This window comes from Elephantulus edwardii, unplaced genomic scaffold (assembly GCF_000299155.1).
Source record: "Elephantulus edwardii isolate Elephantulus edwardi_28Jun2011 unplaced genomic scaffold, EleEdw1.0 scaffold00185, whole genome shotgun sequence".
Classification (NCBI taxonomy): domain Eukaryota; kingdom Metazoa; phylum Chordata; class Mammalia; order Macroscelidea; family Macroscelididae; genus Elephantulus; species Elephantulus edwardii.
This window is the reverse complement of record NW_006399935.1, coordinates 5745645-5773274: the sequence shown is the minus strand read 5'-3', so window position 1 is coordinate 5773274 and position 27630 is coordinate 5745645. Positions and strand designations below refer to the sequence as shown.

The following is a 27630-nucleotide window of genomic DNA, read 5'->3' as shown; positions in this document are numbered from 1 at the left end:
CTGTCTTGGCCTTCTGGGGCAGTAGGCCTTCTCTAGAACTGGCATTTCACTTGGAGCATGTGCAGTAAGGAAAGACAGGCCTGGGAGTGTGGCCTCTGCACTTGGGTATCTCTGTCTGAGCTTCCCTGTGACCTTGGAAAATGACTTTCTCACCACACTACTTGACTTTCGTCCTAAAAGAACGTGATGGGTTCTATGAAAAGGTGTTGTCTTGAGTTTATCTGTAGTGTTGTTTTTAAAAATACTTTTGTTGAGAATATATACAGCAAAACTTTTACTAGTTGAAGAAGTTTCTACATGAAAATTCCATGACATTGGTTACATAGTTTAAAGTTTAAAAATTGTCTCCAGTGAAACTTTTAGAACCCAAGCTTCCATACAAACTGAGCATCTATGAGTGTTTTTTGGAGATAAGCCATAACTAATTCTGCCTCTTGATATGGGATCAGAACAGATTCATTGCTGTATGTTTGGTTAATAGAAAAATCATGGTTTGACCAACTGGATCTAATTGTCAAAAACAAATAAATTTTGAACCCTGGAAAGAAGAAACCATTGTATAGCACCCAGGGAAATAACCTTTATAAATTTTCAGATAAAAATATAGTTGCACTTAAAAACCTCTCTGCAGAAACCGTCATGTTTTATATGATACCCATCATATTAGTCTAATTGCTAATTTGAACTTTGCTACAAATTTGACTCTTATACCAGTTGTATTTCATGTGTGGAGAACCATTTTGCTATCATAGGTGTTGAAAGTTAGAGGCTTCCGTTAGGAGAAAAACTTTTATTTGATCCGAGAACACTTCATTCTCTGAGAAAATTCCTATCCCTACTGAGTGTCAGCAATAATAACTTTGCTGACATAAGAGACTTAGAGATGCTGGAGAATCTGAATCAGCTCACAGCAGTTGACAACCAACTTTGACATGTGAAGAATTTGGAGTTTTTACTGAGCAAGTTGATGAAACTGGAAAATGGATCTGACAGAAAATCAGTTTATCTCAAAACAGAATACAGGAACAGTGATTTTTAGTGTCCAAGTCACTGGAATTTCTTGATGGAAAAGAAATGGGGCGGGGGGGGGGGGTTAAGGCAGTTCCTGATGAGTTAGAAACTACCCAGAGACACCAAGAAAATTTTAAAAAAGAACAGTGAGGATACAAGTCCCTTATGTGTAAGAAAGCCCACCTTTTCTACCACGAAGAGGAAACTCCCAGCAACAAAAAAAGTGCCAAGAAATTAGTAGTTTTTCCTTCGTTTTAAAGTTTTTTTATTTTTTACTTATGTATTTAAGCGTATAAAGATAAATATTATCCCTTGGATGTTTTAACTTAAATGATTATTATCAACAAAAGTCTTGTTTCATTCATGTTGGTTATGACTGTCAAAGGTGTGCATTAATAATATTGCATGTACATTAAATATATCTTAAGCATAGAGTCATGAGAATGGGGAGAAAAATGTTTATTTTATATCTGGGAAATGTACAGTGTTAGGAATATAAACTGTTTAAGTCACACATTAGCATTTAGAAACTTCAGAACATCTGGCTTCCATGAGACTTTTTTTTTAATTTGTGTGTGTGTGTGTGTGTGTGTGTGTGTGTGTGTGTGTGTGTGTGTGTACCGTCAAATCAGATCTGACTGGTACAGGAGGAGGTTGTCCCTCCTTCCCCAGCAGAGCATCTGGTGGATTCTAACCGTGCACCTTTGGGATTGCAGTGCAACTTCTTGCCACTAGGCCACCAGAGCTCCCCTTCCATGAGACTTTTAAAAAACTCTCTTCTTCGTTTCTCCCCTTCTGATCAGGGTTCAATAGAATCTTTGATCAAAATCAGAGCAGTAGGAGTTGGTCCAGTCTTGGAAGCATGCATTCCGTCCCATTCCCTCCTCCTATTCCTGACTGTAGTATCTTGCTCCAGGCAAATGGAAACAGATTGTGGTGTCTTCGATATCAGTCTGCACCCAACTCATAAAATCCCAGGTACTATATAGTGACCTAGGACATAGACTAGAAACCCTCGACATTATTCGACCAGTTACCTGGAATATCCTATAAGACCATGGCACTAAGCCTCCAGACCAAGGAACCAAAGTCTGCGAGGTGTTGCTTGTACACGAGCAGCTCTTTTTTTTTCTTCTTTTGATTATCATGCAGCTTTTGCCAGTTCAGCTTTTTTTTTTTTCAGTTCAGCTTTTTACAGGTGTACAAGTTACTGACAGCAGTTACTTGAATCAGCTGTGCAGCCTGTCCTTAATCACATTTTTCCATCATGGAAACCCAAACCTCAGTCCTCTGTGTGGTCACCTCCTTTGTCTACAGGTTTGAATTCTGTGAGGTTTTACTCAGGTGTTTGATTTCCCCAAGTAGAGGTATCACTGTTCCAAGTTGGAGCAGCTTAAAGGAAATAATGGGGTTTTCTTTTTTCCCCAGCTCAATTTCAGTCTTTCTCTCTCTTTTTTTCCTTTTACCTCTTATTCAGGAGCCCTGGTGACATAGCAGTTGAAACTCCTGGCTGCTAACTTGAAGGTCAGCAGTTTGACCCCAGCAGCGACTCCATGGAGGAAGGATGGGGCAGGCAGTCTCCTTATAAAACTCCCGGCCTTGGCAGTCCCATGGGGTGTCATTTCAGTCCTTCAGTGTCACTGTCAGGCATCGAGGTGGAATGGACACGGTGGTGGTGGGATCGGTGCATGGTGACTGGTCTTGAGTTGACTCCAGCTCCTGTGTGAGAAAAAAGCTGTGCTCCGCAGGGCGTTCAGGATTAAGACCTCATCTGTTTATGGCCTAGATCTTTCCTTCCTGCCATCTGGTCTGCTAAGATTCCTCTAGTCATATGAATGGGCAGCCTTTTGGCTGGCAGCTGGTTGCTTTTTATACCACCCAGAAACTCCTTGCTGCCTCCACGAGTCTAAGATGAAGAGTTCTCTCTGGTCTGGCCTGACTTTCCTGACTTTTTCGTGCGCTGTGTTATGTCTCAGATTCTCTGCAGAAAGCTGAGACTGGGTGTCTGGGTTCTCCGTTAATTTTTCTAAGTGCCATTATTTAGCCACAGTGGTGAGGGAGTCTAACCAAGTGTCTTGCTTCAGCAGAGTAATCTTTATGGCCCATGTTAAGTTAGAAGCAGTGCAGTAGAGAATGTTCTAGAATACAGTGATTCTTGACCAGATTGGCACCTCCAGAAATGGATGTTTTTCCTGAGATTTCTTCCAGTGTATGCTCTGAAAAGCAGAGAATACAGAGGGAAGACCTGCAGTGAGGCCCCTGGTAGATGGTAGATATGTTTGTTGTATCTGGTTCACACAGTGTTTATGCTGGTGCCTAAAAAATATGCTCTTCAGTGCCAGTTTTTCCAGGAGCCCACCTGGCCTCTCGGGCAAGGCAGGCTTCAGCACTAACTTCCAGTGATCCCACCACAGCAGAATGAGACTGGCTTCCCTGGGTGGGTTCTACACCATCCATCCCATTGGTTGGACCAGTGGGGACTGTGGGGGTTTTATTGGTTGATTGTCAGAAGCCAGTGGCCAGGCCTTTCTTCTTAGTTTTTCTTGTTCCAGACACACCCTGGGTGCTTCCTAACCATCCTGGGCAATCCTGCTGGTATTTTAGATTCAACAACATTACAATACACAAGCCACCCCAATATGACAGACTGGTAGACACGTCGTCTGAAAACAAAGAACCAATCCATGTGCTGTGGGATCAATCCCAACTCCTACATCAGAGTGGAAATGCCCTGCGAGGCTTCTGAGGATGTGAATCTTTGCAGGACCAGGCTGCCTCCTTTCTCTCTTGCAGAGTGGCTAGTGGACTTGAACCACCAGCCTTTTCTCAGTTTAGTGCGTAAAATACTGTGCCACCCGGGCTTCTAGCTTCCTGTAATCCTTGTCTCCTGTAAACTAGCATTCAGTCTGACTACTTGTTGCACTTATTCCCGAGCTTCTCATTTGCCAGCCCCCGTCACCTGCCTCCATCTCCCCTTTCCTCTGCAGATACACTTGAATGCTGATTTCACTCTGACTCATAGACATTCTGGCCCTACCAGTGACACTGGTCACGTGGAAAGATTTATTTTCCTTGTTTTGCAAAAAAGTTCTTGGTGATGTGGAACAGTCTGTTCTTCCCTGCTCCTCTTCCCATGAGGAATGTTTTGTCTAGTTAGCATGTTGACATGGTTGAAATGGCCTGTTCTTAACGATCAGTGTTTTTCATTTCAGATTACCAAGAAATGTGTCAAAACTTCTTCAGAGAAGGAGCTGATGAGACTGCAAAGGGTAAGACATTGCCTGGGAATAGAAAATAAGCCTGCCAAGCTCTGGGCCCTGAGCCGAGCCCCTGGCCTCCCTCTGCCGCCTGGTGCGCCTGCTCCTGCTTAGTCCCACGTCCTCTTCGCTCTTGCCTCAAGTGGCACAGCTGGGCCTTGAGGCAGGTGGGATGCATTATTGCTGAAGCCTGAGCTTCTGCGTGGAGCCTTTCCTGGCCTCTTAGTGCCCTATACCTTGTAACACCTGTAAGGTTCAGGCTGCCCATGTCACCTTCAGCCTCCTCCTCCCTTGTATCTCACCTGCTGACGGGCTCTGCTCAGCTCACTGCCCAGTGCTGTCACACTTGGACAGTTCCCAGCTCAGTCTCCACTGCAGTTGTTGGAGGTTATGACACCTCTCATACAGCAAAGCAGGGGTTGGGGAGCATCTGGGTTACTGTCACAGAGCAGAAAGTGGAGTGAATTTTTTATTTAATCGTAGTTAGAGTGAAAGTTTATAAAGTTAGTTTTGTGCACATTTTGTTTCGTGACATTGGCTAGGGTCCCTCAGGGTATCAGTACTCTTCCATTCATCTTTTTCTTTCATTCTGAACCTTGGCTTTGGGCACCTGACTGCCTTTTGGCGTGTTCCTCACAGGGGTTGTTACTCATGTTACAGGTCGTCTATTGTCTGGCTGCAAGATGACCCCAGGCCTCAGGGGCTGGTTCAGTTGCAGGAATCCTACTAGTCTGTCCAGCTGGGAAGTTGGGTCTGTACTGGATTTTTGCACATCAAATTCCTAATGTCTTTACTGTTAATCTCATACTTCATTGGAATTTCCACATTGGAAACACAAGGGAAAAAACTTAGATCCTGGTGCAACCACTATGGAAGGCAGGATGGCACTTTCTCAAAAAGTTGGAAATAGAAATACCATTTGACCCAGCAATACCACTACTGGGAATATACCCTAAAGAAACCAAAACTGCCACCCAAGGAGATATATGCACACCCATGTTTATTGCGGCTTTGTTCACAATAGAAAAGAGCTAGAAACAACTTAAGTGCCCATCAACAAACGAATGGATAGAGAAGCTGTGGTATAGTCACACAATGAAATATTCTGCTGCATGGAAAAACAAGGAACTCATGCAATATTATTAAAAATGGGTGACCCTGGAGGACATTATGCTGAGTGAAATATCCAGTCACAAAAGGACAAATACTGCATGGTGCCACTGTGGTAAAACGAGACTGACATCAGGGTTGGGGGGAGGCTGAGAAAGATGGGATAAATTATGTATACTGCATTGAAACAGATGAGGGAGAGAACAGTTTAAAAGGGATATGTGATTAGGTATTTTTGTCATGACAGGAGTCCAGAGCGAAGGCTGCATAGTGGAATGGACCTGGGGGAGGGATTGTAAAACAATGAAAGAATCTTTCTTTTACTTTTCCAAAATAAGAGTGAACTGGGGGGAGGGGTGGACAGGGAGAAAAGACAAAGTCTCTGAAATTTTCGTTAAAATTAATAATAATAAAAATAAAAGACCTAAGATCCTCCTAAGAGACCTGGGCAGCCTGTGGTCTGGAGAGCTGGTTTGTCTTCTTCCCTAGCACTAGGGCAGGACCCGCCCCGCCACAGCCTGCTCACGCTGATGGTCCCGTGCTGTCCGCTTCTCCCAGCTTCCTGTGCACCCGGGGCCACTTGGAGGATGTTTTGAGGGGAGCAGAAAGGCAGACATGTTCACAGCACGTCTCTGCAGTGTTGGTTAAAGTGACCACAGATTGGTCAGGACATTTTAGGTTTTCTCTGGAGGCAAGGGCAAAGTCACTGACCCAGACCTTGGTCAGTCAGGCCCCTGACTGGAGTAGCCCAGCTTAACGGAGGTGGTTATACCTGGTGGTGTGAGGTGACTGGCCCTCTACTACACAGATTGAAGGGCTTGCTTTGTATGACCTGAAGGTTACATGATAACCAGGCACCTAGGCTTCGTACTGCCTTCACAATGAGGAACAAATGTGACAAAATGCAGTCCGCGTCAGAGATGATCAGAGTATCTGGATTTTCCTGACAGTCATGAGATCTCACTGCAGTGACGGGTGAATCTACATTTCTCTGTCCTTGACGACTCATCCAACTAGTTCCCTATCCTTGCCTCACCCCAGTCTTTTACTCTTTTCAGAAGAAATAGGATCTTCAGTTTCAGGGGCGGGGTGTGCTTGGTTTTCATTGTAGAAGAGGCAAAGCCTCTGAGTGTGTTGGGTTTTCTCACCATAACTTGTTTTGCTGCCGTTTCACCACCACCACCACCACCACCACCAAGCTGTAGTAAATACACTGATGACAGCCTTTTGCCAAGTTCACCGTTTTCATTGTAGAAGTCAGTGACATTCAGCATGTGTGCAAACCATCCCCAGTATCCATTCCTAGATGCTCTGGGCCAGCTCAGGCAGTGAGCCCTTTACCCTCCCCCCTCCTTTGATCTCTGTACATTTGCCTGTTTCTCTCTTTTTTTTAAATATATATAATTTTTTTATTGTGATTTTAATTAAAGTTTACAGAAAACTTGGATTTCCATTCATTTTTTGCAGTTTCTGCCCTTCCTCTACCCCAAGTTTACTTTGCTCTGCATTTCTTATTCTGAACTGTTGTCATGTAAATAATACCTAATCAGATACTCCTTTTAAACAATTCTTTCCCTCATCTGTACCAATGCAGTGTTCATTATTTACCCCCCTTGTATCTCACCAACCCCAATGTTAGTTCTGTTTTGTAACAGTGGAATTATGCAGTATTTGTCTTTTTTTGTGACTGAGATATTTCACTCAGCATAATATCCTCCAGGGTCACCCATTTTGTATATTTTATGAGTTTCTTGTTGTTCGGTGCTACATAGTATTCCATTGTGTGAATATACCACAGCTTCTCTAACCATTCATTTGTTGATGGGCACTTGAGTTGCTTCCATCTCTTTGCTGTTGTGAACACCGCAGCAATAGACATGGGTGTGCATATATCTCCTTGAGTGGCAGTTCTGATTTCTTTAGGGTATATTCCCAGTAGTGGAATTGCTGGGTCAAATGGTATTTCTATTTCCAACTTTTTGAAAAAGCACCATACCACCTTCCACAGTGGTTACACCATTTTACACCCCCACCAACAATGCAATTTCTCCACAACCTTGCCAGCATTTGTTGTTTGCTGCTCTGTTGAACTTTGCTATTGTTACTGGGGTGAGATGATATCTCATAGTTGTTTTGATTTGCATCTGTCTTAGAGCTAGGGATTTTGAACATTTCTTCATGTGTTTTTTCGCCATCTGAATGTTATCTTTGGTGAAGTGTCTGTTCACATCCTGTGCCCATTTTGCAGTCGGGTCATTTACCTTTGTCTTGATGAGGTGTGCCTGTTTCTCTTGTGACTGATAAAACTCCACATGTGTTCTGAATTTGTTCGTGTGATGGCATCAAGCTGGGCTTCATGATAACTCTTGATAACTGAGCACTAATTCTGACCATGGCTTCTTTATTAAACAAACACAGTTCACACCAAATAGAGAAGCTGGCATAGCCTGCAGATAGAGAACTGCCTCCTCATCTTCCCCCACTCCCTTACCACTTATTTAGTTAAAGAGAAAAGAAATTTACCTCAGGCACAAAGTAGATAGGTGGTTTTTAATCAATCTGATTTTTAATTGCCTACAGCCCCTATGACAGATGGGTCATTTTCACATCTGTCTCATAATAGGAGGGTCTTGCAGTGCATTGGAAGCACTTGGTGTCAGCATAGTTGACACTTCTCTCACTGGATCTTTGCTTCCTTTACTCCTTCTCCTCCTCCCTCCTCTTTCCCCCTCCCCATCTCCCCACCACCTCCTCCCTCTCCCCCTCCCTCCTTCCTGTCCCCTCCTCTTCCTCCCTTCCTCCTTTTCCTCCCCTTCTCTCCTTCCCTTCCCCTCCTCCCCACTCTTTCTCCTCCCCCTTTCCCCTGTCCCCCTACTCCTCCTCTACATGCACAGCCTTCGTCTCCCTGGTAGGGCTGCAGTGACACAATGTCTACAGCAGTGGACTTTGATGGCGAGGATGACTGACGCAGGACAGGGCACGGTTCTGATCCATTGCTCGTAGGGTTACTCTGAGCTGCAGTCATAGCAGCTAGTTCTGCTGACTTCCCTGGGCTAACTGCTGGGGATGCAGCGTTGACTTCTCTTCTGGCCGTAGGACAAAGAGCGCTTGGGCAAGCAACTGAGGTTACAGGCAGAAAAGGAGGAGAAGGAGAAATTGAAAGAGGAGGCCAAGCGGGCCAAGGAAGAAGCCAGAAAAAAGAAAGAGGAGGAGAAGGAGCTCAAGGAGAAGGAGCGGCGGGAGAAGAGGGAGAAAGACGAGAAGGAGAAGGCCGAGAAGCAGCGACTCAAGGAGGAGAAGCGCAAGGAGAGGCAGGAGGCGCTCGAGTGAGTGTGTGCTGCCTCAGCTCAGCCAGCCGGGGGGGGGGGGACCAGTCAGCCCTCCACTCCCTCATGGCCACACACTGAGGCACTGGTATCAGGTGAAAGGGCCTCGCTGCGCCTTCCTCTCCTCCGCCCGGCCCCTGTGTCTGTCTCCTCAGGAGTCTCCTCCAGCCTCCTCTCCTGGTGGGGAGCATGGCCACTCAGGAGGGCCCTTTTCTCCCCAAAGAGTAGGTACTGATTTGTTGTTAGAGGCATCGACTTGAACCTGGCTCACCGTGACCCCATGAAGTACAGTAGAACCACCCTGGAGGGGTTTCTTAGCTGGGATCTTGACAGGAACATGTGACCAGGTTTTCCTCCTTTGAGGTGCTAGGTGGATTTGAACTGCCAATCTTTTGGTTACTGGCTGATTTTATATCACAGCCACACCAGTGAGGCTTCTTAGGTACTGGTTAGCTGATGTGGAATTCTGTATCTCACAGGGCTAAACTTGAAGAAAAAAGGAAAAAAGAGGAGGAGAAACGGTTAAAGGAAGAAGAAAAGGTAATGTCTTCCTGGGAACTCCTGCGTCTTGGCTGGCTGTCTGGGCACACCTCCTAGATTTGGTCCAGACACCCGTGATAGGGGCGCACAAATGTTTTGGTTTTGTAGTGCATCTCAGTATCATGTTTTATACTCTTCTGTGGTCTGTTTTGACGCAGTAGTTCTGTGGAAAGCGTGAAATAATTTTAACCTTTCCCGAGATGTGACACAGACAAAGTGAACGTGCTGTTGCCCCTCGATCTGCTGGACGTGCGGTGCCACAGCCATTTAGCTTGGGCAGAAAGTCTCCCGACACCTGCAAAGCGTCATCAGCTGGCATGTGTCTGTAGCTGGCCTGAGTGGGAACGGGGTCCTCCGCAGGGCTTTGTATAGCAGGCCTGTCCCATCCCCAAGGGCACAGCAGCTGGGGTCGCGTGTGAGAAGCACACCTCTGACCGTGAGACCTGCTGATCCTCAGCGGCCACCTGACTGGTCTGGAGCGAAGTCAGAATAGTATCTGTGACTTACAAATTTGAGCGGTCACTTCAGGGGCTTGTCTTGTGTTGCGACATAGGCCACGCTCTCTCTTCCCTTCTTGCTCACGGTCTTGTGGTAAATTGCAGCGCATCAAGGCAGAGAAAGCAGAGATCACCAGGTTCTTCCAGAAGCCAAAGATCCCACAGGCCCCCAAGGTGAGAGACCACTTGTCTTTTCCATGTACTTGACGTCACTTCTTGGAAACGAGGGGCCTCTGACCAGCTGCTCCCCCTCCGTCAGCAGGCTCCGGGGGGCCTTGGGGCACAGGGACGCCGACTGGCAAGGGGTGGATTTCCAGAGACTGGCGTTGTGCCACGTTCAGGAGAGGCAGATGCTGGTTCGTTGTAGTCAGACTGCCCAGTGTGGCATTCATTACGGAGCAACAACTTTTTCCCTCAAAACAAAAGGATAGTTTATGAAGTATTGAGGAGCTCTGCTGTTTTCTCTTCTTGGGATTTTAAACACATTCTAGAGCAGATCCTCCTTAATCTGTCTTTTGTGGGGATCTCCACAACGCTTTCCCAGACTTGAGTTTTGGAAGCAGATGGCTGCGCTTTTCCTCTGAGATCCTTCTGGGTAGAGTACTTCAGGGTTAGCTGCTGAGTGTGCTGTCCTCCGGGGCCCACGTCTAGTCCTGCTGTAAAGGCCTTCTCTGTGTCAGTGACATCCCTCAGCTTGTGTGCTCAGTGTCCCCGGGGAGGGAAGGAGCATCCTGCAGTACTCCTTCTGAGTGGTCCCATCGCATCTCTCAATCGCAGACTCTGGCCGGCTCCTGTGGCAAGTTTGCCCCGTTTGAGATCAAAGAGCACATGGTCCTTGCGCCACTGTGCCGGACAGTCTTCGACCAGGACCTCTGTGAGCAGTTAGACCAGCTCCTCCAGCAGCAGAGTGGCAGCGGCTCCTTCCTGCAGGACCTGAGAGGCCGGCAGCCCCTCACGTCCGGACCCACCATCGTCTGTAACAGGAACTCTGATGCCTTCAACAGGCGAGTGCCCAGGAGGCTCCCCCATTGCCCTAGCTGGGACCAGAGGCCACTGTCCAACTTCAGGGATCACTGCCTCCCTGGGCTGAGCTGGGCTTGGTGCTGCTTAAGCCTCTGCACTCTGACGTGGCTTGAACCTCTGAAACCCCTTACGTACGTCCATGGTAACCGCTTTGTCTCCTCCGGAGGAGCCACCTCCAAGCACTGCCCTCCACAGATGGTGTTCCTGCTCTTAGTCTTCACGTTCTGTGTGGGAAAAATAGCCGGTTACCATTGAGTCTTTGTTCCTGGCAACCCCAGGTGTGCAGACCAGCTTCCCACGGTTTCTAAGGCTCTGCCCTTTCAGAAAGGGGCCTTGATGGCATAGCACATGACACAGCAGGGTGCTATAGTGGAACCCACCGGGCACTCACAGCAGAGAACGGGCAGGCTCTCCCTGCGAGGTTTCCAGGCCTGGAGACCTATGCAGGCTGGTTGTGGTAACACAAGCAGCATGGGTCGTAACCTTTGTGTGAGGCCTCTCGGTGGGTTTGGGTCCCCACACTTTGAGTTTAACTGTATGTGCGTCCTGGGCCACCACTGTACACACGCCCGCTGGTGCAGTGATCTCGGGCAATCCCATAGCAGACTCTTCCTATCCTCGCCTTGCACTTTGTGAAGTGCCCCTCAGCTTTCCGGGGACAGAGGGGGACTGGCCGGGAGCTCTGGCGTCCTGCTCCGGAGGCAGGTCCAGGGGCCCGTAGACGGTGTGCACCCTGGTTGCTGATGGCAGCATCTTGTCTCAGTGACGTGGTCATTGTGGAGAGCGGCAAGGCGGACGGTGTTCCCGAAAGGCGGAAGTTCGGCAGGATGAAGCTCCTGCAGTTCTCGGAGAACCACCGGCCAGCGTACTGGGGCACGTGGAATAGGAAGACAGCTACCATCCGCGCGCGGAACCCCTGGGCTCAGGACAGGGTACGTGTTTGCCTGAGCCGCCCCTGGATACCTGCTGCTCGCGTTTGCCTATTTCTCACTGATACTTGGAGTCTTGTCAGCCTTACTACTCCTCTGGTCAGAGAACAGTCCTGAGATCCCACATGCTTCCCCTTGTAGAAGCTGTTCGACTATGAGGTGGACAGTGATGAGGAGTGGGAAGAGGAGGAGCCGGGAGAGTCGCTGTCCCACAGTGAAGGGGTGAGCACGGGCCGGGGCTGGGTGGCCCTCCCTGGTAACCCCCCACATGCTCTGTCTGACCTCAGCTGGAGCTGAACACCTGCGTCCCCAGCTTCTCCAACCATCTTAGCCGTCTGAGCGGGCTGACTTTGCCCTCCGGTCCCCTGGTGGCCCAGGCCCTCCGTTTTGCTGTACACCTGCCTGACCCCCAGTCCCACTGTAATGAGAGAAGCAACCTGCAGGGTGATGGCTATGAGGTGGACATATTCACTGTGACAGTCGTTAGGTCACATGTAAGTCTTCTTTGCTCTCTGCTTGGACTTAACTGTTTTTTTTTTCTCCAGGACGATGATGATGAGGTGGGCGAGGATGAAGACGAGGACGATGGCTTTTTTGTGCCCCACGGGTACCTCTCAGAGGATGAAGGTGTGACCGAGGTGAGGGGAGTGAGAGTGGATGGCCAGCTCGGAGGAGCTGCTGTGGGGCCCGAGCCAGGGGACTGTCCCAGTGCCCAAGGCAGCTGTGGAAGGTTGACCTGGACTGGCTCTGCTGAGGGGAGGGTGCGAGCAGAAGCTGTAGTCAGAGCGGGTCTTTGGTCACTGTGGCTGTGAAGACATGAAGGACCTAGAGGGCCACCAGACTCGGCCGAGTTTCAGAGGAGGCCTAATTACCGTACAGTAAGGAGCACCTCCCAGCCCAGGGGACTGATGTCTTTCCTCTCTCTGGCCAGGTCCCGGTGCCCTGTGCTCCCACTTTCACTTCCATTGACACTCCTGATCAAGCTGCTTCTGAAGCCTGTTAGTTTTGGTTGGATTTTGAGTCTTGAGGCCATAGGGAGGGACAGGCTGGGACTGAGACCTGGTTCGTATTTCACAGTCGGACCTCAAGGATCTAAGTCATGAGGCATTTTTAACCAGCTGGAGTCTCACTGGGGTCTTGTGTTTGCCTCAGTAGCTCTGGGTTCCACATGTCTTTCACCGTGTGTGCCGCAGAGTCCTGGCTTAGTGTCACTGGGGTGAGAGTGTGACCTGGGACTGCTGATCTGAGGGCTCTGTGGCCACTGTGTTAACCACAGTGTCGGGCTGCTGTGAAAAAGCTGCAAGTCTACCAGGGAGGGTGTGATCACTGGAAAGAAGGGTGAGAGTCCAAGAGCGCTGTGTGGAAGGGGGACGCTGGCTGCAGTCGGGGAGCTTGGCAAGGTGGCACTGTCTGCTTGGTCCCCAAGTCTGACCCACCTGCAGCTGAGGAGTCGGTAGCTCTGGGCCCGCCATGGATGGAGTGGACGTCACAGGTAAGCTCCGCTTTTGACTTGCAGGAGTGTGCAGACCCCGAGAACCACAAGGTCCGCCAGAAGCTAAAGGCCAAGGAATGGGACGAGTTTCTGGCCAAAGGAAAGCGGTTCCGTGTCCTCCAGCCTGTGAAGATCGGTTGCGTCTGGGCAGCTGAGAAGAACGGCTGTGCCAGTTCCGACCTCAAGGTGCTGCAGCAGTTTGCCGCCTGCCTCCTGGACACGGTACCCCCCGAGGAGGAGCAGACGCCCAAGACCTCCAAAAAGGAGAAAAGGGACCACCAGAGTGAGTGTGTGCAGAGGCACGAGTGAAGGCCTCCGGAGAGCGCTGTCAGGGCGGGCGGTCGTTGGGTGATGGGGCGGAGGCTCTCAGAGCGGAGTGATGTAGAGAGAGGCGGCAAGGTCAGCATCGCCATCACATCCCTCCCCACGTACCACTCCTTGCTGGGCCAGGTGAGAGGGGCCTGGCACCAAGCTGAGATTGCCTGGAATGCTGCCATGCCGAGGGTATGAGCAGGGTGTACTGATAGGTCACCAGCAGCCAGAATGGTACTCACCTCGTCTGAGAAACCAGGCTGACGCAGCTGTCCAGCATGTGTTTCTTGTGGTCAAAGGGACAGGCAACAGCTATGCTGGACAGCCCCTTTAGAAACCCTGCCTGTGCTTAGCCCAGCCATCCACGGCAGAGGCACATCACCCTGTCAGCAATGGTGGGGCTGGACCCCCCCAGGACAAAGCAGCACACGGGGCTGGTTCAGCACCTGTGTCCAGCTATCTGGAGAGGAGTATACACAGTTGGACCGGACTGACTCACGTGGCCGTGGGACTGGCCAGTCTGCCAAGAGTGCCTAGAGGGGCGGGGAGATGGAGCTCTGCCGTGAGCTGATGGGTGGCATTGTGGAACAGAAAGTGCTGGAGTGTCAGCCAGTCATGTGGACACATGACACTAAGCAAGTGTGAAAACTACCCAGCTGAGGGGCCTCTGGGCAGCCTGACTGGCCAGCCCACGTCCCTGCCGTGCCTGGCATGTACATACCTACGACTTCATTCCCCAAATTAACACTGTTGCCCTGGCCTGCACACAGTCCAAAGACGCAGCTCTGCTCACTTCTGGTTTTGGTGGAAATCCACAACCTGCTCCCATTTCAGTTTCTGGGTGTCCTGTCCAGTGGGGTTGCATTCCACGTTCCCCTTGCTACTGTTGTTTCCCCTTCTGGTCAGCTGGTCATTTGATTTCGTAGTGGTGGTTTTTTAGGGGAGCTCTGTACACAAGGGCGACTGTACTGTTTGAGCTGACTCTTGATGTCAAGGGGACATCAGTTGAAGGCTTGTGAGTCGCTGGGACTCTGGTATCTGCTCTGACCCCGCACCCCTTCATCTCCCTCCAGTCCTGGCTCAGCTCCTCCCTCTGCTTCACGGCAACGTGAACGGGAGCAAGGTGATCATCCGGGAGTTCCAGGAGTGCTGCCGCCAGGGCCTGCTCGCGAGGGACACCGGTAGCCCCGAGCGCAGCTCTGCCAGCCCCCCGAGCCCCAGCTCCTCCCGGCCACAGACCCCCACTGCTGGCGAGGACACTGCTGTGCCCTCCAAGGCCAGGCTCAAGCGGATCATTTCTGAGAACTCAGTGTATGAGAAGCGACCCGACTTCCGGATGTGCTGGTACGTCCACCCGCAGGTGCTCAAGACCTTCGACCAGGAACATCTACCTGTGCCCTGCCAGTGGAGCTATGTCACCACAGTGCCCTCGGCCACGCGAGAGGACAGCGGAGGGCCCCCGGCTGGGGGGCCCGGCCTGACCACACCCCTCCCGCTGAAGAGGAAGTCGGCAGGCAGCATGTGCATCACGCAGTTCATGAAGAAGCGCCGGCACGATGGGCAGGTGAGTGCAGGCACCCTGCGTGCTGGGCCGACCAGCACCTGCTGGGGCCACGCGGAGAGGACCCTCTTGTTCTGGGCTTTTTGCATTCTCCTCACCCAGTCTTTGAGCAGACACATCAGTAGGCCATGGACAAGTGACCTAATGGCACCCCACAGCAGGTCTGGCGTGAGCTCTGAAGTCGACGTTTTTATAGACCTTTCCGGGGTTTTGACGACGGGTCTAAGCCCTGCGCTCTGCAGGCACCATGCTGAGCCTGGAGAAGAGGGGCCAGTGTGGGTGTGTTGTGGGAGGAACACGCTGAGCAGCGGCTCTTCAGTGGAGCTCTTCAAGGGCGGTCGCCTTTGCCTTTGCTGTTCCCCTCTTAGTGAATCCAGTGGGACTGAGAACTGCAGGTAACGGAACCTTAGCATGGGGCTCTGTCACGTCAGGGTTCCCGTCCAGCAGCAGGAGTCGGGGATTGGTGTGACACCATGGGACTGCTGCTAGGCGATGACTGCATCGCCAGGCCTCAGGACAGGACCATAGGTGCCCCGGTGGTTTTCTGTCTCTCGAAGTTGAAGCATGGAGTCCTCTGTTTTACTGGCCAGGGGCTGTGGCTCGGCTCCTGGCTACAAGAGAGTCAGGAACTGATCTAAAGTTGAAAATCGCAGGGTGGGGTTGGAGAATGGTGTCTGTGTCTCCACTGAATAGGCCCACCTGTACCACACCTTTACCCAGTTGAGGGACCCTCCAAGCTCATCCAGTCAGAACCACCTGGACATTTCAGACAGCTAGCGGTGCAACTCCACGAGTTCCTGGTCAAACTATAAACCATCGTCATTTTTAATTTTCCCAAGTTGTGTGTGAGGGGCGTTAACTGTCTCAAGCCAATCAGGGAGGGGCAGGGTCAGCCACTGCCACAGACAGGGTTCCGGGGCACAGGGTGTCTCTGCTCTTCCAGGCCTGGCGGGTGACGTTCTAACCGGGGCTGGCAGCCTGCACCCTCTGCAGCGTGCTTTGTAAAGCCCCGATTGGGCCTGGACAGTTGTGGACGGCAGCTCCTGGGAAGCTTTCGATGAGAAGGAATCCAGGTCATCTGCAGGCCCGCGAGGTGGTCTGACATGGGACAGCCATGGTCAGGCTAATGAGCTCAGGCCCTGCCTGTCCCTCCTTCACTGACACTTTGCAAGCATGTAGTTCAGCTTGCCCTTCCCTTCCTGGTGGGGTTCAGGACGGGCCTGCCTTCTGCTTGGTCATGGGATGTGGGTTTGTAAGAGCTCTTTGGACTGGAGGCCACAAGGGGCTTGATGGTGAAGGGGTGTAACCCTGGCTGTAGTCGATACTACCAACGGCAGCACTGTGCTTCTTGGTGTTTTCAAGAAGAGTGCCAGGCCTTTCCTCTGAGGTGTCTGTGCTCTCCAGCCTCACTGACTTAGCTGTGTGTCTGCCCAGGACCTCCAAGAACCCACTGACCAGCACCTGCTCCTGCAGTCTAAGCAGAAGTGAGCCCACTTCCACATCTGATCATTGAGTTACACTGCTGGAGATCTCTGTGGAAACAGGGTTCCAGAATGTTCTCACAGGCATCTTCCAGGGGAAGAAGTGTGCCTTCCTTCAAGGCAGAGGGTTTAAAATCAGTGAGCCCCAGTCCCTTGAGCTCTGTCCACAGACCAGGTGGTGGTCTTGGTGGCAGAAGTAACTGAGGTGTGGAGTGCGAGAAGGATGGCTGGGTGCTGGCAGAGGGGTCTATGCTGTCGGCACACTGGCCACTAAGGCCTCAGCCAGGCCTTTCCAATGGTGCTTTTGTCAAACGTGCCTCTGACAAGGGTGGACAGATAAATGATACACTTAAGAGCAAACTATGACGGCAAGCCTAGAGCTAGAACGGCAGGCAGCAGGGGTTTCACATAAAGGCAGTGAGTGGCTTAAGGTCCAGAGGACTGAAGATTCGTTGGGTAGTTGGCAGCAGGCCCACTGGTCTCCCCCCAACCCCCACCCTGCCCTGTGAGGGGCTTCAAGACAAGGCCTCTAACTAACCTCTAATGTGAAGGCTCAGATTCTAGTCACTCCCATCTGTTATCTGGCTGCTTCCCCAGAGAAAATGGTGCACGGGGCCTCCTGGCCCCAGCTCACATACTTGGGGCATTTGGCCAGGAGGACTAGTCCTTGGAGAAGGACATCATGCTTGGGAGGGTAGAGGGTCAGCGCAGGAGATAATGACCCTGGATGAGGTGGACTGAGACAGTGACTGTGGTGGTGGGGTCAGGTGTGTCAGGTGAGGTTGGCACAAGAAAGGAGAAGGTTCAGAGCCGTTGTTCATATGGTCACTGTGAGTTGTAGTTGATTCGATGGCACGTAACTGTCCTTCAGAGATGAGAACATGGTAGGTTCAGACACCGTGAGGTTTTTCTTGCTGGAAGACTTCAGTGTCCCAGAGGACAGTGTCACCAGTGGGCAGCAGCTGTGGGCCCTTGGGCATTGGCAGACTGGGTCTGAGAGTCACCAGGCACTCCTGTCTGTTCAGGCTGGAGCTGGGGACATGGATGGCTTCCAGGCAGACACAGAGGAGGAGGAGGAAGAAGAGGGTGACTGCATCATGATGGACATCTCGGACGTCGGAGGTGAGAAAGGGTCCAGAACCAGAGTGTATTCCAGAGAGGAAGGATGGGGCAGACCCCAGGATCTGGCTGGGGTGGGAAGAAGCCTGGCTGTTTGGAAGCCCTGCCCCGTCTCGTCCCTTACCTCAGGCCCCCGTGCTACAGTGTGGTGACACTGGTGAACACCACAGGCTAAGGCACTTCTTTTGCCTCTCAGAGGGCCCATGTGGCACCCCCTCAGGATCCGCGGGGGCAGTGGGTGTGGACACATGCGAAGGCCCGCTGCCTGTGAGCGGAATGCTGCTGTCCTGAGGCCCAAGGCCACGAGCGCAGACGGGAGGACGTCCTCAGCTACGCATCGGATACTTGAAGTCTGCCGCCCCATGGAAAGAGCACTTTGTCCGCCTGGCAGGCCTCCCCAGAGGGCTCAAGTTTATACAGGATGCTTGACTAGTTCATGGTATTTGTAAAAATTTCCCCTAAAGTTGCCTATTAACAACCTGCCCTCTTTTAATAAAGCATTATTGCAATGTGGCCCTGAACTAGGGGCTGGGATCAGATGCTTGTAAATGAATTGGAACCCACAGGTGGGTGCCAGGTGGGCATATGGCACGCCTGAGCCTCACCAGGGGACATGTATAAACTTAATTCTCCAGTCCTGACCTGGTCTGTGTCTTTACAAAGCGTCGTGTCCTTGGGGTGTGCTGGCACTGCAGGCCTCCCCAACACGCTCTTCCCTTCCTGCTCTCTTCAAACCTTGCAGCCTCAGCTACCCACGTTCAAAGGCCACTGCCACTGGTGACCTGGTTTGTGTGCTCCTGGGAGAAGCTCATGTTCACCCACCTCACCAGCAGCCATCAGGGGTTGGCTCAGGAGGGGAGCAGGTCCTGAGCAGGGCACATCTCGGTGGTGTCCAGCTGGCCCTGGCTTACTAAGCCCAAGCCCACACTCAATGAAACCTGCTCAGTTCTGACATCAGTCATTGCAGATTAGACCAGCATCAGGTTTTCACTGGCTAGTTTTGAGGTGCCATTCACATCTGTCTTAATCTGAATGCAACAAAGACAAATGCCTGGCCACCCCCAGTGGGTGACCTCTTGGGTAAAGCTCTGCCCTCAGGTCTCCCTTCCCACCCACATCACCTGGTTCTGATGCTCCTGCTGACTCACCCCACTGCAGGGTTCAGAGTCTGGGCACTGTCCCTTCTGGAAACTTGAGCCTTATTATTTTTTATTATTATGTGTGCACCATCAAATCAGATCTGGCTAGTACAGGAGAAAATTGTCCCTCCTGCTCCAGCAGGGCATCTGGTGGATTTGAACTGCTCACCTCTTGGATTGCAGTGTAGCTTCTTGCCACTAGGCCACCAGCGCTCACTAACTTGAGCCTTTTTATCCCTGCCCTGTTGAAGCGTTTACTGACTGCCCCCATGCCTGCACTTGGAGCCCCATCCTACTTCACAGCCAGGTCCCTAGCCATCTTCCTGTCTCGGACCTGACCTTCAAGCCTCCCTTCTCGGGACTACGGAGCCCTTTGCCTGGTCGATGACACATTCACATGGTCAGGACTTGTCATCTACTGAAACCCTCTGCCTGGGTCAGGGCTGCCATTTGGTGAGAGAGCATGCCTGGGATTGGGAAGTCTTCCAGAAGGGCCACAGGTCTTCCAGGGAGAGATGTGAAAGATAAGTCTGCAGGAGGCTCCTGGAAGCACTCAGCTCCCTAGAACCACACACTATTAACCAGGAAACTTTAAATCTTCTGTTTATTCTGTCATAGTTAAGGAATAAATTACAGATCTGTGCACTAGCGGGCCCTACTACCCTCCTGCCGCTATGAGCAGCACGCTTGGGGCTGCCTCGGCCCCAGGACCCAGCCGCGTGGGCATGCGGCCTAGTCTGCTGTAGGCATGTTCACAGCAGTGAGGACGCTGGATCAAATGCTACCGAAGGGCGGGTCCCCTCAGGGCAGTGGGACAGGCACGTGTCTTGCCAACCCTAACTCCTTCAAAATCAAGGAAGGGGCTGCATCTCTTGCTGCACCCCTGAACAGAGGCCCTGGGGAGCATGGGGGCTGCGGTGGAGCACTAGACGGACCCCAGGCTGAGCCAATCCTGCTTTATTCATGAGAGCTTCTCCATGGTGGTCAGGAGCTCAGGCTTCAGAGCCCACCAGTCCAGCTCCGCGCCCGAGGCCTTCATGTCCTCCAGCACAGCGGCATCCAGCGAGAAGTTCAGCAGAGCCGAGGGCACCTGCAGTGGGTAGCACAGCCTCACCTCAGCCCTATGGCTCCAGGGGCTGTTCTCCTCAGGCCTTGAGACCCAGCGGTTGAGGACACCTTCCCTACCCCGCTGAATCCTGGACCCACTGAGGGACCCTAGGCTGAACCCTGCCCTCAGTGAAGCATCTCACACCCAGTGAAAGCACCCGGCTCCCCAGACTCAGATCCATGGACCACTCACCCCTAAACCTGCTCCAACCTCTGGCCCAGCCAAGTCCGTCCTTTCACCCATAACCCCTTATCTGTCCCTGGCCACCCCTGCAGCCCCACAACCCTCTGCATTTTTGATTCCCGCTGCCCTCCTTCCTATTTTACGCGTGGAAACTTAACACCAAAGTCCAGAATTCTCTACATCCCAAGGGCACAGGCAGAGTTTAGGGGAGACGCCGGGTGTCCACTTACCAGCCCACACTCGGTGAAGGCCAGATTCTCATCCTCCAGCAGTTTCTGGCCGCCAGAAGCCAGCAGCTCAAAGGGCAGCCAGTCGTTCTGCAGCGCCTCCCGCACAAAGCAGTACAGCGCGGGGAGCCGCTCCCTGGCGTAGAAGGTCCCTGGGGACAAGCGGGGGGAACAGTGAGGGCGGAGGGCAAGGGGCCCCCAGCCCCGCGGTCAAGGTCTCCAGATGAGGCACGCACCCTGCAGCAGGCAGCCGTCGGGCAGGCGCACGCGCAGCAGCGTGTAGGTGTACTTGCGCATCTCCCGCTGCTCCTCCTTCTCCCGCATGGCCTTGGTCCGCAGCACGCTCAGCCGCTCCACCGCCTCCGACCTGCGGGCCAGCCGCTTAGCAACCCACCTGAGCTGCTACCTCAGGCTGGGACCCCTGTCCCACGGGGACCCCTGCCCGCCTGAGCTGCTACTCAGGCTGTGCGCCCTGTCACCACGGAGTCTCCTGCCCCCCGAGTTTCCCCTGCCTCAGGCTGGGACCCCTGCCCATCTGAGCTTCTGCCCCCACGAGGACCCAGGCCCACCTGAGCTTCTGCCTCAGACTACGCCTCCTGCCCCCACAGGGACCCCTGCCCCCACGGGGACCCCTGCCCACCTGAGCTCCTGCCCCCTATCCCCATGGGGACCCCTGCCCACCTGAGCTTCTGCTCACGCCGGAGCTCCTCGGAAGTCAGGGTGAAGAAGTCCGCCGGCAGGTCGAAGTGTGAGGCCAGGGCCGAGGGCTGGAAGATGCGGCGCTGGCGGTCCAGCAGGGCCCGCACGGGCTCCGCGCTCAGCAGCTGCACCTTGTGCTGCTCCAGGCTCTGCGGCTGCGCCCGGGCCTCCTCGCCCAGCACGTAGAACTCCTCGGGCTCCTCTGTGACCAGGGACAGCTGCTCAGCCACCTGCCACCTGGGCCTGCTCCTCGGCCTCTCCCCACCCCCCAGTCCTCTCCCTGGCCTTGGGTCCACCACCAACCTCCAGCTGCCACTACACCCCCAGCCCCCACTGCACCCACACCCGGGGCCCGGCCCCCTCTGCAGCCCACACAGCCCCTGGACCCAGCCCCCTGCCCTCTTACCCTGATCTGGAACAGGAAGGGCCACCTTCTGGAAACCGATGGCCTCAAAGAACTCGTGGGTCCCTTCCAGACAGTGGATGCGCTCCTGGGGAGAAATGGGGTCAGCAGGCCCAGGGGTACACTGCCCCATAGCCCCTACACGACAGATGCCCCTCTGCAGGCAAGTCTGCGGGGCTGAGTGCAGACATCCACTTCAGAGGAAAGGCTGGAGGCTGTGGGAGCCCCGCAGAGGCTGTGGGACTCAAGATGGACAACAGTCTATGAAGGCCCCCAAAGTGAGGGCCATGGACACAGTACTGCTCTGCATGTTGGGTCACTTCTCGTTGGACTTGATGTCGAGACAGTAAGCAGTACCCGGAGGAGGCTACACCTTGATGGCTGCTGTGCCCGCAGAGGCAGCCCGGCAGCCCGCGGTGAGGCCTGCGGCACCCCTGGGGCTGCGGGGAGATGTTACCAACTCAGACACAGTCACCCTGAGCAGGGCAAGTCCTGACCTCACTGCCTGGTATCCTTCTAAGAGGAGAAAACAGAAGGGCAGATGCTACCACGTGAGGACAGAGCCAGAGACTGGAGATGTGGCTGGAGCCCAGGACTGCCTGGGCCCTGGATGCCTGGAAAGACGAGGCCAGGGAAGGCTCCTTGCTTAGTCTCCGGGGGAGCAGGGCCCCCTGCTGTTAGTGACCCTATGAACACACCTGAGCCCTGCCCTCCCCTGTGCCATCCTCATTATCTCTGACACACCAGGGCCCACTGCAGCGGTCACCGTGACAATCCATCTTGTCAAGGGGCTTCCTCTTTCTCGTCAAACTTCCATCTTTCATAGTGTGGTGTCCAAGGAATAGCCTCTCCTAGCAACATGTCCAATGTATGGGAGACAAAGCTTAGGCATCTTTGCCTCTAAGAAGCACTCTGGCTACATCATCTTCGAGATGTATCCGCTTGTCCTTTTGGCAGTGCACGCGATATTCCATGCTCTTCTCCAACACCACAGCCTGAAGGCCTCAATTCTTCTGTCATCCTTGTTCATGTCTAGCTCTCAGATGCAGAACAGTGACTGAAAAGATGATGGCCCGAATTGTCCTTGGTCTTTAAAATGACATTGCTCCTCAGTACTTTTGAGAGGTCCCTAACTGCAGACTTTCCCAGTGTAGTATGTCTTCTGAGATCCTGACGGCTGGAACCAAGGTATTAATTATGGATCCAAGTCAGATGAAATTGCTGAAATGGCTAACATGTGCATGCGTTGTGGGAGAAGCACTCAGCCTCCAGGCCATGGACACACTGGTGCACTGTGGGAGTCAGCACCCAGCCTGCGGGCCATGGGCACACCAGTTTATTGTGGGAGTCGGTGCAGGCCGTGGACACACCAGTGCACTGTGGGAGTCGGTGCCCAGCCTCCAGGCCAGGGGCACACCGGTACACTGTGGGAGTCAGCACGCAGCCTGTGGGCCGTGGGCACACCAGTGTATTGTGGGAGTCAGTGCGGGCTGTGGACTCTGGTGCACTGTGGGCGAAGCATCCAGCTTCCAGGCCATGGACACACTGGTGCACTGTGGGAGTCAGCACCCAGCCTGCGGGCCATGGGCACACCAGTGTATTGTGGGAGTCGGTGCCCAGCATCTAGGCCAGGAGCACACCGGTGCACTGTGGGAGTCAGTGCGGACCGCGGGCACTCTGATGCATTGTGGGAGAAGCACCCAGGCTCCAGGCCGTGGGCACACCAGTGCATTGTGGGAGTCAGTGCAGGCCATGGGCACACCAGTGCATTGTGGGAGAAGCACTCAGCCTCCAGGCCATGGACACACTGGTGCACTATGGGAGACAGCACTCGACCTGCAGGCCATGGACACACTGGTGCACTGTGGGAGTCAGCACCCAGCCTGCGGGCCATGGGCACACCAGTTTATTGTGGGAGTCAGTGCAGGCCATGGGCACACCAGTGCACTGTGGGAGTCGGTGCCCAGCATCTAGGCCAGGAGCACACCGGTGCACTGTGGGAGTCAGTGCGGACCGCGGGCACTCTGATGCATTGTGGGAGAAGCACCCAAGCTCCAGGCCGTGGGCACACCAGTGCATTGTGGGAGTCAGTGCAGGCCGTGGGCACACCAGTGCACTGTGGGAGTCAGTGCCCAGCCGCCAGGCCATGAGCACACTGGTGCAATGTGGGAGTTTGGGCCACCTGCTGGTGAGAGCCAGCTGCCAGCAGACACCAGTACTCACCTGGAACACCTTGTTCTGCAGTTTGATTTTCTGGTACTTTTCCTCCTGGGGGTGCAAGTGGATGTTGTCCAGGTACCTGTAGGGTCAGGGGACACGACAATCCTCAGAAGATCCCACCTCCTCAGAGCATGATGGTGGCATGTGAATCACCCCCCGAGTCCAGCAGGGAGTCACCCAAGTGTCACAGTGCCACGCCACCTCAGACCTGCGACCCCAGCCCCATGGAGATCACGCCCCCTGAATGCCCGAGTAACCACAGTGGTGAGGTATGGTACACAGAAGCACAAGGCAGGAGGTCCCCACAGGACAGCAGCTGGGGGGCGTCCAGGCAGCGAGAGCTGCTCAATCCCAGGAGGGGAGTGGTCTCAGTCATTCCTCTGAAGACCCTGAAGGGAAGCCTTGACTTGGTGCAATCAGGTTTCATCTCTAATGGATAAACTGAGGTCGACAGAGGCTGAAAACCAAGGGGAGGAGAGCACTCACTTGGCGATGGTGTCCACACCCAGCTTCACTCGGTCCCGGTCCTTGTTGAAGGTGTGGATCTTCATGATGGAGGCGCCCACTGGGTCCATGGAGAAGTGCTGGGAGAGGGGAGGTAAGTGTAAACCGAGCCCCGGGAGTCTGGGAGTACGAACCAAATGTCCTCAAGTTTGGAGGTTTGAATATAACCAGAGACCCAGAGGCATCTTGAAAGAAAGGCCTAGAGATCTAAAAACCCTGTGAATGGAGCCTTATAGAGCCCTGTCCCCCTGAGCTGGAGTCCACTCCACAGCAATTGATACAATAGTCTCCTCAAACACACTGAAAAATGCCAAAACACCACCTCCTGCCCAGAGGCCATGCTGCCCCAACCAGTCCCCTTGCCACTGGGTCAGAGTGGCAATAGGAACAGTCCCAAGCGTGGTGAGGAGGCTATGGTGGGGGGAAAGAGGAGCAGAGGAGGGTGGAGGTGAAGCCTCAGGACACAGCTGGGCCAGGCGCGCCCTCCAGCATCCTCAGTTCTCAGCCCGGTGGACAGGCACAGCCCCTGGAGAAGAGCAGAGACTCTCAGGGGCTCTCACGGGCTCCAGACGACTGCAGCCGTGTTAAATGAGCAGACAAGGATGTTAACTGAGCAGACAAGGATGAAAGAAGGGACCTGAAGCCACATTCAGGTTTGTTATTAGGATCTATTTCACATGGAGGGGAGGAGAGACGCGTGTTGCCAGTTTACAGATCGATCGAGGGCAGCATAGGCGTCCAAGAGAAACAGAACACGGGCCCTGTATCTCGTACTTCACCCTGGGACAGATTCTAGTTGCACTGATGGTTCAAACATGAGACCACCACAAAACAAACAAAACAACAAAAAATAAAGCACAGCAGTACTGGAAGTAAACGGGGACTCCAACTTTTAAAAAAATTTTATTATTTTTTTTTTATTTATTATTTTTGTGTGTGTACTGTCAAATCGGATCTGATTGGTACAGGAGGAGATTTTCCCTCCTTCTCCAGCAGAGCATCTGGTGGATTTGAACCGTTACTCCTCCTACTTTTATGAGCGGGCTTTGTTAACCGTTAACGTATGAGGCCAAAGCCACAACTCAAAGAAATAAAACACTGTGGAGTCGACTGCAACACAGCGAGCCTATGCAGGCACACGGGTGGGCGGGGAGAGAGAGAGACAGACAGACAGACACACACACAGACACACACACCCCACACACACCCCCAACGGATAAAGAATTCTTATACGAAAATCTGGTCACTCAAACCAAAAATGAAAAAAAAAATGCAAATTAAAACTAGTCTGAGGTACTATTTTTCCATATAAATTAGGTACAAGTTAAAGCTGTCTGATGACCCCCAGGGGATGGTGGGGGGACCGAGAAATCAAACTACTCCCCCGGCGCTCGTGAGAACGTGAATTGAAGCCGACAGGATGACCGCAGCTGTGGGCCTTTACAGAGCGCAGGGACTCCCATGGCTCCCTGGGGTGTGGACGGGCCACGGGGGCACACTCACAGACAGAATGGCCTCTTTGATGTGGGCTTCGCGCTGGTCCTTCCTCAGGGTGGCCCCCGTGAGTGGGCAGGTGAAGTACACTCCAGGCACCGCCAGGTGGGCAGACCCATCCTCTTTGGAGTCTGGAACCTGGAGGAGAAGGTGTCTGCGCATGAGGCCTCAGCTGACCTCACTGGTCCCCACCCTGCCCCCTCCTGATTGGCTGAGAGGCACCTCTGCTCAGTGACTGAAGCCCCTTCCCAGGCAGGATGCCCCCACAGGGTCCATGGCACCCAGAGCTCGCCAGCCTCCCCTGGGCTGTGACCTTGAGGGTCCCTTTCATTCTAAAAGCTAGTGAGTCCTCACAGCTTACGCTGCCAGGATCCTCCTCCTGCTTCTCACGCCTCCTACAGGAAGGCCCCCTTGATAACTGAGCCTCCAGCCTCCAAAAGAGGAAGGCAGCAAGCATGCCCTCTCTGAACCTCAGTTTTCTACCCTGAAGAGCAGGGGCTCTAACGGCACCCACAGTGCAGAGCCAACAAGGAGGAACCCATGCTGGCCACCGTGGGGTGCTGAGCCGAGTCAAGCCCAGGAGGCGGGGTTCAAGGGTTCCAGGAGTAGCTCCCCAGCCCACCCCTGAGATTCAAATGCATGGAGACTGTGGTTTAACAGGGGCCCCGCAGCAGCAAGTGATCCAGGGAGAGAGGAATGGCCAAGGAGACGCTCAATGGGGCCACGCTCACCCTTCCACCCAGGTCTCACCATGTTGTCCCCAGGAGCCTCTGAGTTCCCACTGCTGGTGGCTTCTGCACGGAGCTCCTTTCTCACTGGAAAGAGAAAAAGGATGGACAGGTAGAAATGGGACCAGAAGACAGATGTACACATATGACCTGCCCCGTGTCAGACCTTGACCTTCACCCTCCCTGGGTGGGACCTGTGCTCGACCAGACCACTATCTTCCATCTCTAGTCCTCTGGATCAGATCCATCCACCTCTTCCTGCAAGTGCTCTGCCAGACATTCTTAAAAGGGGCCCTCACCAGTCACCAGTCAGCTCCCAGAGTCCCCTCAGAGCCCAGCCCGGGGTCACGGGCCAATCAACTGCTCACCCTGGTTCCGGATGGACTCCTGCGAGGTGGGGCCCCGAGCCCGGGGCTGCTTCTGCTCCAGCCGGGCCAGGGCTGCGGCGGCCGCCATCTGTGCCTCATTGGTGGGACCCTGGCGGGACTTGAGGGATGGCTGGCTGGGCTTGTCTTTGGGGGCCTTCTCCCTGGACCAGACAGAGAACAGTGAGTGTCCCCCGGCAAGGCTGACGTGGGTTCCTTGGAAGCTTCTAGTTGGCCTTCCACCACCTGCCCCTTTCCAAGGTGCCCCTCCGCGTCCTCAAGATAATCCTAACTCCAGGTGAGGCGGCCCAGAGGCAGGACACTGTGGTGCCCAGCTTGGCCCCTGCCAGCAAGTCCTGAACCAGCCTGGGCCTCAATGTCCCTTCTGCAAAATGGGGGTGCCTTACACAGGACAGACTCAGAGACAGCTCAGCCTCTCTTCCTTCCATGAGGGGCTCCACAATGCTCACTGTCCAAACCAGTATCACAGCCCGTTGAACAGATGCCAGCCTGACATCTACTGAGGGTTTCACACTGGACTTGGTGCTGGCCAGGACTCAGGACGCACCTGCCACCTCACCTGCCTCTAAGTGAGGCCATATCCTGTCATCCTCATTCACTGTCCAACTTTCAGATGCATAGCAAAGATGACAGAGGAAACAATGTCTTTGAGGTGTGGTACTGCAGAAGATACACAATATGCTGTGGACTGCCAAAAGGATGAACAAGTCTGTCTTAGAGGGCATGCTACCAGGATGATCTTAGAGACAAGGAGGGAACTGTCTCACATCTGCTGGGCCTGGTGTCGGGAGGGGCCAGTCCTGGGAGAGAGATAATGTGCTGGGAGAGTGGAGGGTCAGAGAAAGAGAAGAAGACACTTCACAAAAGAGACTGACGGGGGG

At 53.3% G+C, this 27630-nt stretch overlaps 2 protein-coding genes across 2 annotated transcripts in view; one reads left to right on the top strand and one right to left on the bottom strand.

Annotated features, from left to right (window-relative positions):
* CHAF1A (chromatin assembly factor 1, subunit A (p150)) overlaps window positions 1-17949 on the top strand; it is a 34159-nt gene extending 16210 nt beyond the window's left edge. The window contains exons 3-14 of the mRNA XM_006896442.1: window positions 4224-4280; window positions 8475-8704; window positions 9184-9244; window positions 9847-9915; window positions 10519-10745; window positions 11528-11696; window positions 11835-11915; window positions 12239-12331; window positions 13210-13468; window positions 14571-15061; window positions 17565-17661; window positions 17855-17949. Of these exons, the coding sequence (XP_006896504.1) occupies window positions 4224-4280; window positions 8475-8704; window positions 9184-9244; window positions 9847-9915; window positions 10519-10745; window positions 11528-11696; window positions 11835-11915; window positions 12239-12331; window positions 13210-13468; window positions 14571-15061; window positions 17565-17661; window positions 17855-17949 (1929 nt within the window). The remainder of the gene's footprint in view (window positions 1-4223; window positions 4281-8474; window positions 8705-9183; window positions 9245-9846; window positions 9916-10518; window positions 10746-11527; window positions 11697-11834; window positions 11916-12238; window positions 12332-13209; window positions 13469-14570; window positions 15062-17564; window positions 17662-17854) is intronic.
* Window positions 17950-19758: 1809 nt separating this feature from the next.
* UBXN6 (UBX domain protein 6) overlaps window positions 19759-27630 on the bottom strand; it is an 11310-nt gene continuing 3438 nt past the window's right edge. Inside the window, exons 2-11 of the mRNA XM_006896387.1 lie at window positions 26732-26892; window positions 26386-26450; window positions 25645-25773; window positions 24124-24221; window positions 23641-23716; window positions 21421-21505; window positions 20997-21216; window positions 20552-20682; window positions 20319-20467; window positions 19759-19887 (exon numbers count right to left, since the gene is read on the bottom strand). Coding sequence (XP_006896449.1) covers window positions 19759-19887; window positions 20319-20467; window positions 20552-20682; window positions 20997-21216; window positions 21421-21505; window positions 23641-23716; window positions 24124-24221; window positions 25645-25773; window positions 26386-26450; window positions 26732-26892 — 1243 coding nt within the window. The remainder of the gene's footprint in view (window positions 19888-20318; window positions 20468-20551; window positions 20683-20996; window positions 21217-21420; window positions 21506-23640; window positions 23717-24123; window positions 24222-25644; window positions 25774-26385; window positions 26451-26731; window positions 26893-27630) is intronic.